Source organism: Onychostoma macrolepis, chromosome 08, assembly GCF_012432095.1.
Source record: "Onychostoma macrolepis isolate SWU-2019 chromosome 08, ASM1243209v1, whole genome shotgun sequence".
Lineage (NCBI taxonomy): Eukaryota > Metazoa > Chordata > Actinopteri > Cypriniformes > Cyprinidae > Onychostoma > Onychostoma macrolepis.
This window is the reverse complement of record NC_081162.1, coordinates 6,381,857-6,398,769: the sequence shown is the minus strand read 5'-3', so window position 1 is coordinate 6,398,769 and position 16,913 is coordinate 6,381,857. Positions and strand designations below refer to the sequence as shown.

General features: G+C 34.0%; 1 protein-coding gene across 1 annotated transcript; it reads right to left on the bottom strand.

The window, feature by feature from the left end:
• Positions 1–419: 419 nt before the first annotated feature.
• Positions 420–16,549, bottom strand: gna14a (guanine nucleotide binding protein (G protein), alpha 14a). Its single transcript, XM_058785684.1, has 7 exons — positions 16,155–16,549; positions 8,753–8,937; positions 8,203–8,357; positions 5,553–5,681; positions 3,923–4,052; positions 3,672–3,825; positions 420–1,477 (listed from the first exon to the last, which is right to left on the bottom strand). Exons 1-7 carry the CDS (start codon positions 16,273–16,275, stop codon positions 1,287–1,289), a joined length of 1,065 nt encoding a protein of 354 aa, XP_058641667.1. The 5' UTR covers positions 16,276–16,549; the 3' UTR covers positions 420–1,286.
• Positions 16,550–16,913: the final 364 nt, after the last annotated feature.

The following is a 16,913-nucleotide window of genomic DNA, read 5'->3' as shown; positions in this document are numbered from 1 at the left end:
AACTCATCTACATCTTGGATGACCTGAGAGTGATTACATTTACAGCAAAAATTTCATTTTTGTGTTAACTACTCCTTTAACATTAATAAAGTTTATAGCAATAAAAGCACATAGCAAGAGATCTTACATCAAGTTCCCAGATTTCGAATAAATATGATTGAAGGGACAAAATGTGCTTTTTTTTTTCTCATGCAACTGCATACTCTTATTCTACAGTTTTATCGTGTATTTATTCTCAGTTGGAAATGAATGATGTTAGTGAGGTAATATTGAGAACTGTGAATGTCATTTCTTGTTGACTATAAAGGCAAAGAAAAGCATGAACTTTTTTGCATCATTTTCTTGTCATTTCTAATTATGCACATTTAATAAATGTATTTTGAATTTTATTTGATTGTGTTATTTGAATTTTAATGAGTAACAACATATAGCTGTATATCGTTGTTTAATAAATATTATCAAAGCAGATACAGACATTACAGTTTAAAGGCACTTCAGGTATTCACTACAGCTTGAACTTGTTACGAACTGAGGTAAAATGATGAAACTCCGAATTCAGTGGCTGCGTAAAATGTGAAAACTTTCAGAATTTGCCCTGTGACTGAATGTTCTGTGAGAAATAAAGATTTTTTTAAGGAATATGCATGTTTAAATTGATAAATATAATTTACAATGTACAATTTGACACTAAAACACCGTTTAAAATAGCTAGTAAATTATTTTACATAATAATAAAATAAAAATATCTGAATTAAATTCGTAACTTTAATTTCTACAAATGTATTATATTGACTCAGACTTGTGTTAAAACTACATAAGGCAATTACAGAGCATGATAGTTTAAAAAAACAAATCCAGAATAGGTTTTTACATTAACATGTAAACTTCTCCATCTTTTTGCCATTAAACGCTTCAAGGAGTCTTCAAGACTTTGATCTATTACATCAGGAAAACATTTTTACATGTGCCTTAAAATCCTTTGTAAACTCTACTCGCATAAAGAACAAAATGGCAACATCTGTTGTCGATGAAACCTATCCATCTATTAGAGGACCTAAACACGACTGAAAAGAAGGTTCATCCTTGTAATGGTAGATCAAGGCTCGTTTTCAGGAACCCAGTCCACATCTAATCCATTAGGCAATTCTCCTAGATACTTCCTTATATAAGTCCTTAGTCAACAAGAGAACAACGTAAAGCTAATGTGAGAGCTAAATCTACTCAACAGATCAACAGAAGAGAGCAGGACCAGGTTTGTCCTCCAGGATGAGGACTAGTTGTTGATTTTAAACCAGGTTGAATTCTTTGAGGTTGTGTCTGAGGATGGTGTCTTTCACAGCGGCGAAGATCAAGCGGATGTTCTCTGTGTCAGTGGCACAAGTGAAGTGAGAGTAGATGGTTTTGTCTTTGTCTTCGTTTTGCTCCTGGTACATCTTGAGGATAAACTCCTGGGCTGCCTTTGGATCGTTTTTGGGGCCTGAAAAATGACAGTAATCAGTGGGTCAATGATGTGACGCTCTGTTTTTGGTCTATTAATTTATTTAAAAATACATTAAAAATGCCATTTACACATGCAATGATTTGAATACACATCTCATTTGAGCATGTTATGAACATATTTTTATTTCTGTATAAAAATAAATTTTTGGTGCAGTAAAGTTAAAAATGTCAGCATGGTAAAAGACCTTCATAGTCATAAAAAAGCATATTATGAAAGGTAATATACAAAAATCTCTCTCTCTCTCTATAAATAAATATATACAGTCATAGCCAAAAATATCGGCACCCTTGGTAAATATGAACAAAGGCGGCTGTGAAAATTAATCTGGATTGTTTGTTAATCCTTTTGATCTTTTATTTAAAAAAATTCACAAAAATCTACCTTTCATTGGATAATAAGAATTTAAAATAGGGGGAAATATCATTATGAAATAAATGTTTTTTTTCAAATACACGTTGGACACAATTATTGGCACCCCTAGAAATTCTTATTCTTGATGTGCAGCAAAAGATAATTGAGCTTCACAAATTAGTGAAGTGGGTTTAAGAAAAGTGAAAATTCCCATTTCCACCATCAGGGCAATAATTAAGAATTTCCAATCGACAGAAAATGCTACGAAACTGCCTGGAAGAGGACGTGTGTCTATATCGTCCTAATGCACGGTGAGAAGGAGAGTTTGAGTGGCTAAAGACTCTCCAAGGACCACAGCTGGAGAATTGCAGAAAATAGTTGAGTCTCGGGGTCAGAAAACCTTAAAAAAAATTGTCAAGCAGCCCCTACATCACCACATGTTTGGGAGAGTTTCAAGAAAGATGCTCTTCGCTCATCCAAAAACAAACTCCAGCATATTCAGTTATCAGACACGACTGGAACTTCAAATGGGACTGGCTTCTATGGTCAGATGAAACTAAAAAATGAGCTTTTTAGCAGCAAACACTCAAGATGGGTTTGGTGAACACAGGGATAAAAAGTACCCCATGTGTACAATGAAATATACTGCTGTATTTTTGATGTTGTGGGCCTATATTTCTGCTGGAGGTCCTGGACATCTTGTTGAGACACATGGCATCATGGATTCTATCAAATACCAACAGATTAAAAATCAACAAGTGACTGACTCTGTTAGAAATCTTATAATGGGCCATGTTTGGATCTTCCAACCGTACAATAATCCAAACATAAACCTCAAAAACAACACAAAAATGGGTCACTGAGCACAAAACCAAGCTTCTGCTGGCCATTCCAGTCCTCTGACCTGAACTCTATAGAAAATATGTGAACTGAAGAGAAGAAGCACCAACATGGAGCACCGACATGGAGCTGGGAATCTAAAGGGTCTGGAGTGATTCTGGATGAGGGAATGGTCTGTGATCTCTTGTCAGGTGTTCTCTAACCTCATCAGGCATCATAGGAGAACATTTAGAGCTGTTAAACTGGCAAATGGAGGTTTCAAAAAGTATTGAATAAAAGCTTGCAGTTAATTGTGGCCAATGTGTATTAGAAAACATTTATTTCATAATGATATTTCCCCCCATTTTAAATACTTATTCTTCAATGAAAGGTTAGATTTTTGTAAATTTTTTTAAATAAAAGATCAAAAGGATTAACAATGCAGATTAATTTTCACAGCCTTCTTTGATCATATTTACCAAGGGTGCCGATATTTTTGGCCATGACTGTATATATGTATATTATATATATATATATATATATATACACACACACACACACACACACACAGTGCATATATATTATATCAACAAGTCAATAAGTATCTAATATCGAATTACATATAAAGATGGATTAAACTATTTAAAATCTAATCAATATCACAGAAATTATATCTCAAAGACAATAAATATCTTTAAAATATCATATTATTTATTATCATATTTAAGTTCAATTCAGGCTGTAAAATCTCATGTGGTGCAATTTTATTAAAACTTTATGGATTAATAATTTATGATATTTGTTAAGTTTTTGTAAAAAAAAAAAAAAAAGTTATTACTATGTGTACATACACGTGTAATCAAAGTGTAATAAAAAATTATGTTCAGAATTTTTGTACTTGATGGTGATTCACTTTAAAATGAAATTAAAAATTAAAGAAAAATCTTTAGAAATTAAAGAAGCATCTTGTGCCTCGAGTGAACTGCTATGAATGACTCACCTGTGAATTCTGGGAAGTAGGTGGCCACGTGAGAGTGCACGATCTTCTCCTTCAGGATGTCTGTCTTATTAAGAAAGAGAATGACAGATGACTGCTGGAACCAAGGATATGTGATGATGGTTTTAAACAAAGCTTTACTCTCCTCCATGCGATTCTGAAACACACGAGACAATTTCAAATCCAGTCAACTGCCATGAGCATGAAGTCACAGAGGAACAGCCTGGACGAGGATGAACTCAAAGTACACCGACCTCATTGTCACATTCAGCCAGGACCTGGTCGTACTCGCTCAGAGCCACCAGGAAGATGATGGAGGTGACGTTCTCAAAGCAGTGGATCCACTTCCTGCGCTCGGATCGCTGACCCCCGACGTCCACCATCCTGATGACAGTTAGAAAGAAGATTAGCAGTTTTTTGTGGCAAAAGTCTTAGTTACGTTTGCAATGATTTGTATCGTAAAAAGCGCTATTCAATTTAAACTTGAATTGAATTTAATTGAATTTTTGGCATAAAAGAAAAATCTATAATTCTGACCCATACAATTTATTTTTGGCTATTGCTACAAATATACCTGTGCTACTTAAGACCCTTAAGCTCCAGGGTCACACACATATATATATATACATATATATATATATATATATATATATATCCAGGGTCACACACACACATATATATATATATATATATATATATCCAGGGTCACACACACATATATATATATATATATATATATATATATATACTAGGGGTGGGCGATATTACCAAAATCTTTTTATTTCAGGATAACAATATATAGATATATAGAACAATATATAGAAATTTTATTTCAGGATAACAATATATATCTGGATGTAGCTATTTTTATTTTATTTTATTTTTTAAATTAAAAATAAGAACAAAAAGCAAATTGCAAACACAATAGAACAAAAGTACAGATTAAACAAACTTAAGTTTTTCAACTACAGGTTTATTTAACATGTAGTAAGAACTACTACAGAAATCAAATAGTCAAACGTAAAACTAAAACAATGCATAATCTTCACTGAATGAATCAAATATGAATTGAAGAATCACTGACTTCTCTTTGTCTTTTGTTATTTGATTAACATTAATGACAAAGACAACAGGTTTATTAGACTGCTGTCTCTTTAAGACCAGCTGGAAGGATCTAATATACTGAAAGACATCCGGTTTTAACCCAACTGTTTATGTTAATTTAACACATAACGGACTGTGATTATGTGAACACTCCGCATATTTAATGACTCTCATTCATGCATGTTTCTTTGTCAAGTTTTTATTTTCTCAATTAAAATGAACTTTGATATTTTTTAGGGGTCATAACTGATCATCAGTGTAATAGTAGTTTAATATTTTATTATTATATCCTAAGCAGTGAAGCTATTTTGTTATATTATTTAAATATTTCTAAACCTTTTGTCTGCCAAATTGAAATCATGTGGTGTGACTAACGTGCAGAAACATTCAGAGAAATGACTGTGTCCAGATCAATAAGTCTGTTAAAATATCAGGTAATTTGACCTTTTTAGGACAAGGCAAGGTGTGAAATGGCATTATTTATGAATTCTTAATTTATATGTAATTTTTTTTTGCTTGAAATATATATTTACAAGCTTGATAAATGATCAAGATGTGTGCACTCACATTTATTTAGTGTTTATAGAAAATGTTAATTTTACTTTTTACTTGATGTTTTTCACCACATTATATTTTGTTGAAAATTATTTTACACTTTTTGAAAATAATATGAAACCAGCATAAATACAAAGAGTACATTTTGGCACATGCATTTTTAAAAGATTTTTCATTCAATTTTTCAGCACACTAAATTTGTGCTGATGCATGTGCTGGACTCACCTGAAGATGACGTTCTCCAGGTCGAAGGGATACTCGATGATACCTGTGGTGGGAACCCTGACTCTCAGAATGTCCTGCTCTGTGGGGACGTACGCTGCGTCTGAAATCCGATCCAGATCACTCAGGTAGCTGTTACATGTGAAAACAAATACTGTGGTCAAGTCATGGCCAGAGCTGATGAAACAGGTTTTACAGTGGTTATAAGCACATAAATGTGGCACACAGAGAGTTTTACACCATAATACCACGCATTTTGTAGAGGATATGCTGGATATTTAGAGAAAACACACTTCTAAGACTGGACCTCACTTTGTGAAAAATAAGTGCACTTAAATGCATTGAATGTGCACTTGTTGTGTGCTTAAAATCCAAAAAGATACTTGCAGATAATATAATACTATTGAAATAAAATGCCACTTAAGTGTACTTAAGAGTTCACTTTCATGACTGTTTCTTAACACGCTTAAGTACACTTTTTCAAATAATTTCACATTAAAATGTTTGACATTAAAGTACATTTTTAAATCATTGTTTTAATAATCTCTTCCCATGTTTTAAAGAATTACACTTATTTTGATGTGTTGCCTAACATTCTAAAGCACATGAAAAGTACTTAATAATTTTAACTGCAGTGTGATATTTTATATTACATTTAAAGTTAATATATTTTTTAAAATGCACTAAATTGCAACAAATGTGTAACTACAATATATTTAAATACATGACATGCAAGTTTGAATAGAAATGACATTAAAATATTTTAAAGTTACATATAAAGAAGCACGTAAGTCCTACTTAAGTGGGTCAAAACACTCGTAATTACTTTTAATATGAATTTAAACTACAATTCTGTTTGCAATTAATTGAAAATTACATATAATTAAGCGTATGAAAACATTACATTCACACTCAAGTATATTCTTTTAAAGTATATTATTTCCATAATAAGTACTCTTTTAAAAAGTATGCGAAAGTCTACTTCTTTCAATGAGGGTCTGCAGAGTTTCCAGTACCATACAGGTGCATCTCAATGAATTAGAATGTAGTGAAAAAGTTCATTTTTTCTTGTAACTTATTTCAAAAAGTGAAACTTTCATATATTTCAGATTCATTACATGTAAAGTAAAACATTTTTAAAAAAAATTTGTTTTAATTTTGAGGATTAGAGCTTACAGCTCATGAAAGTCAAAAATCAGTATCTCAAAATATTAAAATATTTACATTTGAGTTTCAATAAATGACCATCCCTACAGTATAAATTCCGGGTATCTCTTGTTCTTTGAAACCACAATAATGGGGAAGACTGCTGACTTGGCAATGATCCAGAAGACGAACATTGACGCCCTCCACAAAGAGGGTAAGTGACAGAGGGTCATTCCTGAAAGTGTGGCTGTTTACAGAGTGCTGTATCAAAGCATATTAAATGCAAAGTTGACTGGAAGGAAGAATTTGGGTAGGAAAAGGTGCACAAGCAACAGGGATGACCGCAAGCTTGAGAATACAGTCAAGCAAAGCTGATTCAAACACTTGTGAGAGCTTCACAAGGAGTGAACTGAAGCTGGAGTCAGTGCATCAAGAGTCACCACGCTCAGACGTCTTCAGGAAAAGGGCTACCAAGCCACTTCTGAACCAGAGACAACGTCAGAAGCATCTTACCTGGGCTGCGGAGAAAAAGAACTGGACTGTTGCTCAGTGGTCCAAAGTCCTCTTTTCAGATGAAAGTAAATTTTGCATTTCATTTGGAAATCAAGGTCCCAGAGTCTGGAGGAAGAGTGGAGAGGCACAGAATCCATGTTGCTTGAAGTCCAGTGTGAAGTTTCCACAGTCAGTGATGATTTGGGCTGCCATGTCATCTGCTGGTGTTGGTCCACTGTGTTTTCTGATGTCCACAGTCAATGCAGCCATCTACCAGGAAATTTTAGCGCACTTCATGCTTCCTTCTGCTGATATGCTTTATGGAGATGCTGATTTCATTTTACAGCAGGACTTGGCACCTGCCCACACTGCCAAAGGTACCAAAAGCTGGTTCAATGACCATGATGTTACTGTGCTTGATTGGCCGGCAAACTCGCCTGACCTGAACCCCATAGAGAATCTGTGGGGTCTTGTCAAGAGGAAGATGAGAGACACCAGACCCAACAATGCAGATGAGCTGAAGGCCACTGTCAAAGAAACCTGGGCTTCCATACCACCTCAGCAGTGCCACAAACTGATCACCTCCATGCCACGCTGAATTGAGGCAGTAATTATAGCAAAAGGAGCCCCAACCAAGTATTGAGTACATATACAGTAAATGAACATACCTTCCAGAAGGCCAACAATTCACTAAAAATGTTTTTTGTATTGGTCTTATGAAGTATTCTAATTTGTTGAGATAGTGAATTGGTGGGTTTTTGTTAAATGTGAGCCAAAATCATCACAATTAAAAGAACCAAAGACTTAAACTACTTCAGTCTGTGTGCATTGAATTTATTTAATACACGAGTTTCACAATTTGAGTTGAATTACTGAAATAAATGAACTTTTCAACGACATTCTAATTTATTGAGATGCACCTGTATATGACCAAACCTCAATCACTTCAAAATGTCAAATCATGTCAAAAATGCAGTGATCATAGATTTAACTAGTTGAAAATGACAAGACTGACTATTTGGCAGAGTCAGTTAGCTGGTACTCTCGGCGGCGGTCGTAGCATTCCTGAATCCCAGTGTCGTTCCATAGACTCCGGATGGCGTTGACTTGGGCCTCGTCCAAACTCATGATCTTATCCACCTCAATATCATTCACCAGTGTAGCATTAGCCTGCAGAGACAAGCACAGCCAATCAGGACTGATCAGCATCTCCCCAGGGGACCAATGAGAGTGTGCGGTCAAGAGCCAGAGTGCAGAAAACAGCCAATTAATATAAGTGAAGCAAAGCTTATAAACAGGACGTAAAACCATCTGGAAGGAAATAAACAGGTGAACATAAAAAAGGTATGATTATGAAGTTTAATAAAATTACATTTTTGACCAATTCATTATTAAATGCATAAAGACCAAAATGAATTCCAGTAAAGGCATCTAAACAAGATAAATAACTACACTAAGAAGCAAAATTGAATTAAATAATAAGACTTGAGCAACAGTGAATGTTCCTGGCAACAGAGATTGGGAACATTGTTTATCTGATTTACTTGGATGGTGTCAAGTGGTACCTGGTTGTCTGAGTTAGCATAAGCGATCTTGAGCATGTCCATAGCTCTGACCATGGATTGCATGGCGCTGATCACGTTCTGGTGGACAAGCTTAATAAAGTCCTTCTTATCTTCATCAGTATAACCCGAGCCATGAATGATCCTCATCTGTTTAATGAATGTACTCTTGCCACTCTCACCTGTGCCTACAAGAGAAAAAAGACAAATCAATTCTTCAGTTTCTGCACTAAGAAAAAAGTACAATTGTATTACCATGTTTTTGGACAAATTACCATGGTATATGAATATGCCATGTATGTTTGTATCTCAAAGTGCCACTGCAAATTCTTCTAAGAGTGAAATGAGGTTATGAATACTTTTATTCAGACAGGACACATTGAATTGATCAAAAGTGACAGTAAAGACATTTATTTAAGTAAAATAAACTGTTCTTTTGAACTTTTGTATTTATCAACGAATAATGAAAAAATGTTTCTACAGCACAACTGTATTTACCATTGATAATAATAAGAAATGTTTCTTGAGCAGCAAATCATTATATTAGAATGAATTCTGAAGGATCATGTGACACTGAAGACTGGAGTAATGATGATGAAAATTTAGATTTTCCATCACAGGAATAAATTACATTTTAAAATTTATTAAAGTAGAAAACAGTTATTTTAAATTGTAATAATACTTCACAATATTACTGTTTTTACTGTATTTTTTGATCAAATAAATGGTGCATTGGTAAGAGACGTCTTTCAAAACATTACAAAATCTTACTACTAACTTTTGAACAGTAGGTATATTAAAAAAAAGTGTTCACCTTGAAATCATTACCATCAATCAATAACTGGTATCAGTACCAATAATACCATACCAACTCCAAAATCCAGGAATTATTATATTACCTTTATGCTTCAAAAAATTTTTTGAAAGAAATGAAGGTAACACCTTATTTTAAGGTGTCATAATACAGAGCAATTACCTAATTAAGTACTTAGTAGTAGCCGTTGTAAAATGTACTTACCATGTAACTAAGTTATGGAACATCCTGTAATTACAGTTTGTAATTATGTAGATGTAATAGGCAGCTACTGTTATACATATGTAACAGACCGAGTCTGTTACACAGCTACTTGTACACTTAAGTACAATCTTGATACACTTTATTTTAAGTAGCTCATGCCTGTGTAATATTCTGTAATTTTATTGTAATTAGAAAGGTATTACATGTATTTTAGCTGTGTACTGGTGGGTTAAATCAAACTAAGGTGCAGCTGGATAAGGAGTACAGTATAGATACACATGAAGTACTCGGTCTGTTACATATGTGTAACAGAAGCTGCCTATTACATCTACATAATTACAAACTGTAAGTACAGGCTGTTCTATAATGTAGTTACATGGTAAGTACATTTAGTTTCATGTAAGTACAACGGCTACTACTAAGTACTTAATTAGGTAATTACTCTGTATTATGGACACCTTAAAATAAAGTGTTCCCGAAATGAACAACTATAACGGCTTGTTCTCTGGTTTTGTGGCTTTGATTAAATAACTCAAATGGTTGGGTGAATCTGGCCGCTTCTCATTTGTATATTTTTCCCCAGAGATGAACAAAAAGTAAATCTGTTTAGTGTTTGGCTACTTTAGCAAGACAAGACTGAAACGATTATGTTCGACAGACTGAACGTGCGGCTTGCCAGAGTTGTGTTTATATTCTCCAGCTGCTGTGTCTTTACTCAGGACAGCTGTAAGATGTACATGGCTGAGGATAATGTCACAGTGAATATACCGAGGAGAAGGGAATATACGTACAGCCCTGCAGCATGATATGCTACACTCCACCTAAAACCACTCTAGACCACTGTATTTTCCCACTCTTTTATTATGCATGTAATCTTTATTTAAATTTTCACATATTCCATCTTATTTTAGGTTGGTTCCTCGAAAAGGGTTAATACTGTGACTCTGAGGCACTAACAAAACATTGCTATTTGATCATCTCAACCAGCCAGACACAGCAACACTGTCTCAACCAATGGCAAGAGTTTGGGGTGTGGTTTGTAGTTTTCCTGACCAATGTAAGATGGAGGTGTGTTCTGCTATTCTCTTTGATGAAATTACAAACTCTAGATTTAAAGGGGTCATCGGATGCCCATTTTCCACAAGTTGATATGATTCTTTAGGGTCTTAATGAAAAGTCTGTTACATACTTTGGTTAAAATTTATCAGTGGTAGTGTAAATCAACACCCTTTTTACCCTGTCAAAAACAGCTCTGTTCACAGCAAGCCGTTTCAGTGCATGTCCCTGTAAATGCTAATGAGCTCTGCTCACCCAGCCCCTCTCTTCCGTGGGGTGACACGCAGTTCTCTGAGAGACTGTAAACTTTAGCCGCATTCATCGTGGAACTTGCTAACACATTATTAGGAAAGGCGATTTGCAAAGATTCATTAAAAAACCTTGTACTCACTTCCTCTGTAGGTGAGGCTGGATCACGAATGATTTGCGCAAACATAGAGGCATTTAGGTAGACTGGGGGAGCGCATTCCCTTCAAAGACAAAGGTAATCCACTGCATCTTCAGCGGCTCAGATGTCGGGAGTAAATGACGACTGCTATGTTAATTATTACATCCAACAACAAAACACCTCAATCGCTTAGGAGCCATTCTTGTCTACATCTGCTCCAACAGTGAAACAATGGCGGACTGATGACAGCTCACTCAGGACGGGTCTGTGATTAAATGCCAGTGTCAATCAACAATCGTGGGAGGGGACTGGGTCCGTGTGACATCATACAGCCAAGAATCTGAGAACGGCTTGATTTGAGAAAGTGATCTTTTTTATTTTGGATTTAAAAAAAAAAAAACACTGGGTGGATTTGTATCATTTTAGGGTGGTTGTGTACACACACTTCCAACACACATTTCAGTTCAAACAACATGTAAAAGTGAATTTTGCATCCGATAACCCCTTTAAATCTATTGCAAAAAAAGGTGATTATATATAATTTTTTAAAGTTTTAAATTTTTTTAAGTTTTAAATTTGTAATTTGTTCATGTATGTACATAAACAAATTTCATTAAAAAAATAATCAACTTCAATATTCAGTTTCTTTTAATTAATGCCCATTTAAAATCTATTAATCTCATAGCATTATTTATGCAATTCTAATTGCAGTGTAAATGCATTCATGCCACCTTTGAACAGTCTTTGTAAATATATCAAAATGCCACTTCAGGTGCACCTCCTTAAAACAATGTTATAGCCACATTATAGCTAATCAATTCTAAATTTAATCAAAATATTTTTACGAAGCTCATTCTTCTGTAACATCTATTCTATGCTTATCTCATCTAACACAATAAAGACTTTAAATGATCTTATGGTTGTAATTTCTCAGCTCATCAAATTGATGTGTGATTCGTTTGTGATTAATTAATCAGCAAATCATGTAATTAATTAGTTAGATTACACATTTTTTAGATTACAAATAATTGCTTAACAGCCCTAATACACACAAACACACTGCATATAAATATATATATATATATATATATATATATATAGATATATAGATTTTACCTATTCTTGCAGTTGTTTCACCCAGCTAAGAAACAAAAGTCAGAGAAGACAGGGGGGTGAAAGATAGAGACGAAGAGGAGGAAAGTTGAGGAGGAGTATGTGTTTCAGTGAGATTTGTTTAAAGTGCCGTGTGGCAGAATATCTGTCTTGCCCTTGGTCCAATAAACAGTCGCTGAGTGGAGTGAGAGTCTCCACACTAAAGCCATTATTCAAGCCTACTTCATGTGCTAAAGCAAACGCACAACTTCACTAGACACTCATTTACAAATACATATTTCATTTTTCAGAGCCGTGGCATTATGATTTGACAGAATGCAGTCTTTGTATGTATATTTCAAGTCAGATTTAGGGTAAATTGAGGCTTCTTAGGTTGATTTACTGATTTTGGCAGAGCATTAACTCTCGAGGTAATGCCTTATAGCCACATACTTTGTGAACATACAAAGATTTCACAGTAACGCCTTCTGCAGTCAGACAACGAGGCATGATATAAATGAGTAAGGTGTGTTTTCTGCTGGAAGTGAACAACAGACTGCTGGCCCCTGTTGTTTGACACTTTTACAGCTGTCTGAGAGAAGTTCACTTCTGGATGGCTCATGTGTAACACACACCGTTTGTTAGTGTGCACTGCTGTAGTGTAATGAGTACATCAATCAGACGCATTACATAAAATGTTATCTCATTCTCAGTTCACACTTCAATACACATTTACACATTTCTTCGAAGATTATTCCTTTATTTAGAGCAAAAATACATCTTGAATTATTTGTCAGCCATTTAACAGAAAAGTTATGGCCAGGGTTTCAAAATTGTCACTCAGGAAGTGCCAAATGCGAGTAAAATTGTCCTTGCCGACTGCTGCATTAGACAAAATATTTGCAGCAATTACAATTTTAATATTTAAATTCCAATAAACACGAATGTAAATCTGAATTGTAAAAAATACAAAGAAATTCTTCAACTGAAGAAAAGCTTAGATACTTTGTCTTTAAATGAATTTTTACTTAAAATGTATCATCAGACATTCAGCAATAAAGCCAAAATTTATTTATTTATTTTTACATTTGATCACATTTAAAATATATTTTGCGATGTAATAATACAAAGTTGGCTGGTAAGAAATATTTATCGCCACTAGATTTTCTGAGTTCACAGGTGTGGCAAAAAGTTCATTTTGGGACCAGCTTATGGGAATTCAAATTTGAAATGAAAATTTCGTCTGTGGGCCATTTTCCATTCAACCATTCTCCACTTTGCATGAATTAGCATCTTGAGAATGTCCTAGCGACATTGCGATTTTTTACACAAATGAAAATGACCAGATTTGAATGAGTTCCATGCGAAACCAAGAGTCCTTAGATTTACGTATCAGCTTTATAATAAAGTTCAATTGAAAGTCGCAGAAATGCATTTCACCATGATGTTTATTCAGTTAGGAGGTTTACAGTGTAGATGATTACAGACTATGGTAAATTATGATAAAATTATAGTAAAGTAAACATCTGTTTTATTTGAAAGCCACGGTAACTCAAATGTAATGTCAGTCACTTTCTCATGTGGAAATTATATATAATATAATGAATTATATATCAATTATAGAATAAATATACTAATGGTCAAACATTTGGAATAATTAGATTATTATTTTTTTATGTTTTTGAAAGAAGTCTCTTTTACTTAACCAATGTGTTTATTTGATCAAAAATACAGTAAAAACAGTAATATTGTGAAATATTACACAATTTAAAAAAATGTTTTCTATTGTAAAATAATGTCAAATTAAATTTATTCATGTGATGCAAAGCTGAATTTTCAGCATTACTTCAGTCTGATCCTTCAGAAATCATTCTAATATGTAAAAGTTTTCTACATTGATAATAATAGGAACCAATATTAATAATTGTGTACCAATAATAATTGAGTATTAATTAAATAATAATTACATCTTTTTGATCACATAAATTAACGTCGGACTTGGTGAGCATAAGGCACTTACAAAACGTTAAAAAAATCATAATTATTCCAAATCTTTGACTTGAAGGGTACATTAGCTTTGAAATCTAATTTTTTGAAGTTTCCAAACAATAGCTTTTGGAAAGTAGTGTGTATTAATGACAATATTTTGTCACAAACAGATGAACTGAATGTGTTTTATATTACTATGCTGCCATTCAACAAGAACAAAGCCTTTTTTAATAAACTACGTTTATAAAGTTTTGCACTGGTCACACCTAAAATTATATTGCTTATTGAGCACAAAAAACGTCCCAAACACACACACACATACACACACTCACATGAAAGCACAATGCAAATATTTTGTTTTACATACTGTAAAACATGTCATTATACAACATTCTCATGTTTGACATTTATAAAGAAAACCAAGTCATTGCTCAACGGTAACAGTTAAAAGGAGTATTGTAAACGTGATGCTTATTTTGACCTTTCTGTTCGGCCTGTCTCGAGGGCCGGCTCTTAATTTGGTCAGTGTAATAATGAATCTACTGGGAGACTGATTCAGTTCACACACTCTGCACACGTGTGTATGAACCACAAGACTGTTACAAGTAAATGACACTCAAACCACACATGCACACACACATGTGACATACGACAAAGCCTTTCTTCCTGCGTGTGTGTGTATCTGCTGTGGTGTTGTTGAGGGAGGGAGTGCTGTTGAGGAAATTTTTTTTAGAGTTCAGTGCAGGTTCTGCTTTGCATGCTTTTGCATAGCAAGAACAGAGACAGTGGCCGTGCGGCCAAGAACTGTATAAAACAGTGCCACAGCAGCTAAACCACATGAACTGAATGTTACTTAAATTAAAATGTAGGCCTATTTTAGTTTAAACTGATATTAAATGCAATTAGTTGAACTTAAGAGTGTTTTTGGTAGCACTTTATTTTAACGCATCATTACACATTACATGCACTTACTATTATAATAACAATAAATTATGCATAATTACATGCAAGTTACCCTAAACCAAACCCTAATCCTAACCCCAACCATATAGTAAGTACATGTAGTTAATTAATATTACTCAGTACTTAAATGTATAATACACTGTAACAAGGACACGTGTTTTGTTTACCCACTGACTTAAGTACATCTTTATGTAATTTCGTAATTATTTCTATTGTATGTTGAAATATGGTTAAAATAGTGCTGAATTTACTGACAAGCATTTATGGTAAACTAAAATAATCTTTTTTATGCAATTTCTACTAAACCTTGCATTGTGATGTATTTAAATATATTTGTAATTACACATTTGTAATGATGACGTTACAATTTAGTACATTTAAAATACATTAAATGTAATATTGAATAACACTACAGTTATAATGGAGTACATAACATGCGATTTAGTATGTAGTCAACACAGCAAAATAAGTGCACTTCTTTAAAGCATGACAAAAGTTTGAAACATAAATATGCAGTTTAAAGTAGCTAAAACGTTTAAAGTGCACTTTTTAAAAGTGTAGGCCTACTTCAGTGTTTTCAGAAAGAAGTGTTTTAACCCATGAAAGTCTATTTTCTTTAAGTAGCCTAGGCTACACTTAAGCAGCCTTTCATTTAGCAATAGGCTATTATATTACCTGAAAGTACAGTTTTTTTTTTTTTTTTTTAAAGAATAATAGTTTAGTTCGTCACAATAACTATAAACATATCAACACTAAGTTTTATCTTAATTTTGAACAGGATAAATACTGTTCTGTCATTTTAAACGAACTAATCAAACATCTATCTATCTAAATGGGTAACTATTAGTAAAACGTTTTATAACATCTTTTCCCACACGTTTACGAAGCACATGCCTTACCCAGCAGCAGTAGTTTGAGTTCTCTACGCGAGTCTTTCTTGTCTTTCCTCAGTTGTTTGTCTATCTCCTGATTTATCCTCTGCCGTTCCTTCTCCTCCGCAGACATGCAGCATCCAGCCATGATCTCTCTCTCAGAGCCCCGTCCCGTTTAAAACAGCACGATCTTCAGCACGCCAGTAGGCTACGGTTTGGATTAGATGTATTTTGTTCTCCTCTGCTCCACACCACAGTCTGAGAGGTCATGAATGGGCTCCTCCTTTAAAAGTCCACTGAACATAATCTCCAGCTATTTAGCAGAACTTCAGTCTGGTGCTGGTGGAGGAATGGCAGAGCTGGACTCAGGCTTCGCGACAGCAGCAGAACATCCTCGAGTCAGAGATGAGCGTCTGTGCTGCTGTCTGTCGCCACACCTTCACCTGCACCAATAGGGAAGTGGTGTGTCCACGTATTTCCCCAGCTAATCCTGATAGATAGATAGATAGATAGATAGATAGATAGATAGATAGATAGAGAATTTTTTCCACTTCATTATGATGTCTGATGCATAAGAATCATATGAAGATTTAAAAATATAGAATTCAATTTAGGTCCCTTATTCTCACCAAGGCTTTATTTATTTGTTTAAAAATACAGTAAAAATGTTTATATTTTGAAATATTATTATAATTTAAAATAACTGTTTTCTATTGTAATACTATTGTAATACGCCTAAGTTTACTTCACTATTTTACAATTAAATCCTAATCTAATCATGACAAA

What these genes read in the sequence shown, in the direction of transcription:
- gna14a (XM_058785684.1), bottom strand. Translation starts at nt 16,275, where the DNA reads ATGGCTGGATGCTGCATGTCTGCGGAGGAGAAGGAACGGCAGAGGATA. An exon ending in CTGGAGAACGTCATCTTCAG is followed by an intron (nt 4,053 to 5,552) that starts GTGAGTCCAGCA and finishes AACTGTCATCAG; the next exon opens with GATGGTGGACGTCGGGGGTC. An exon ending in CTACTTCCCAGAATTCACAG is followed by an intron (nt 1,478 to 3,671) that starts GTGAGTCATTCA and finishes GTCATTTTTCAG; the next exon opens with GCCCCAAAAACGATCCAAAG.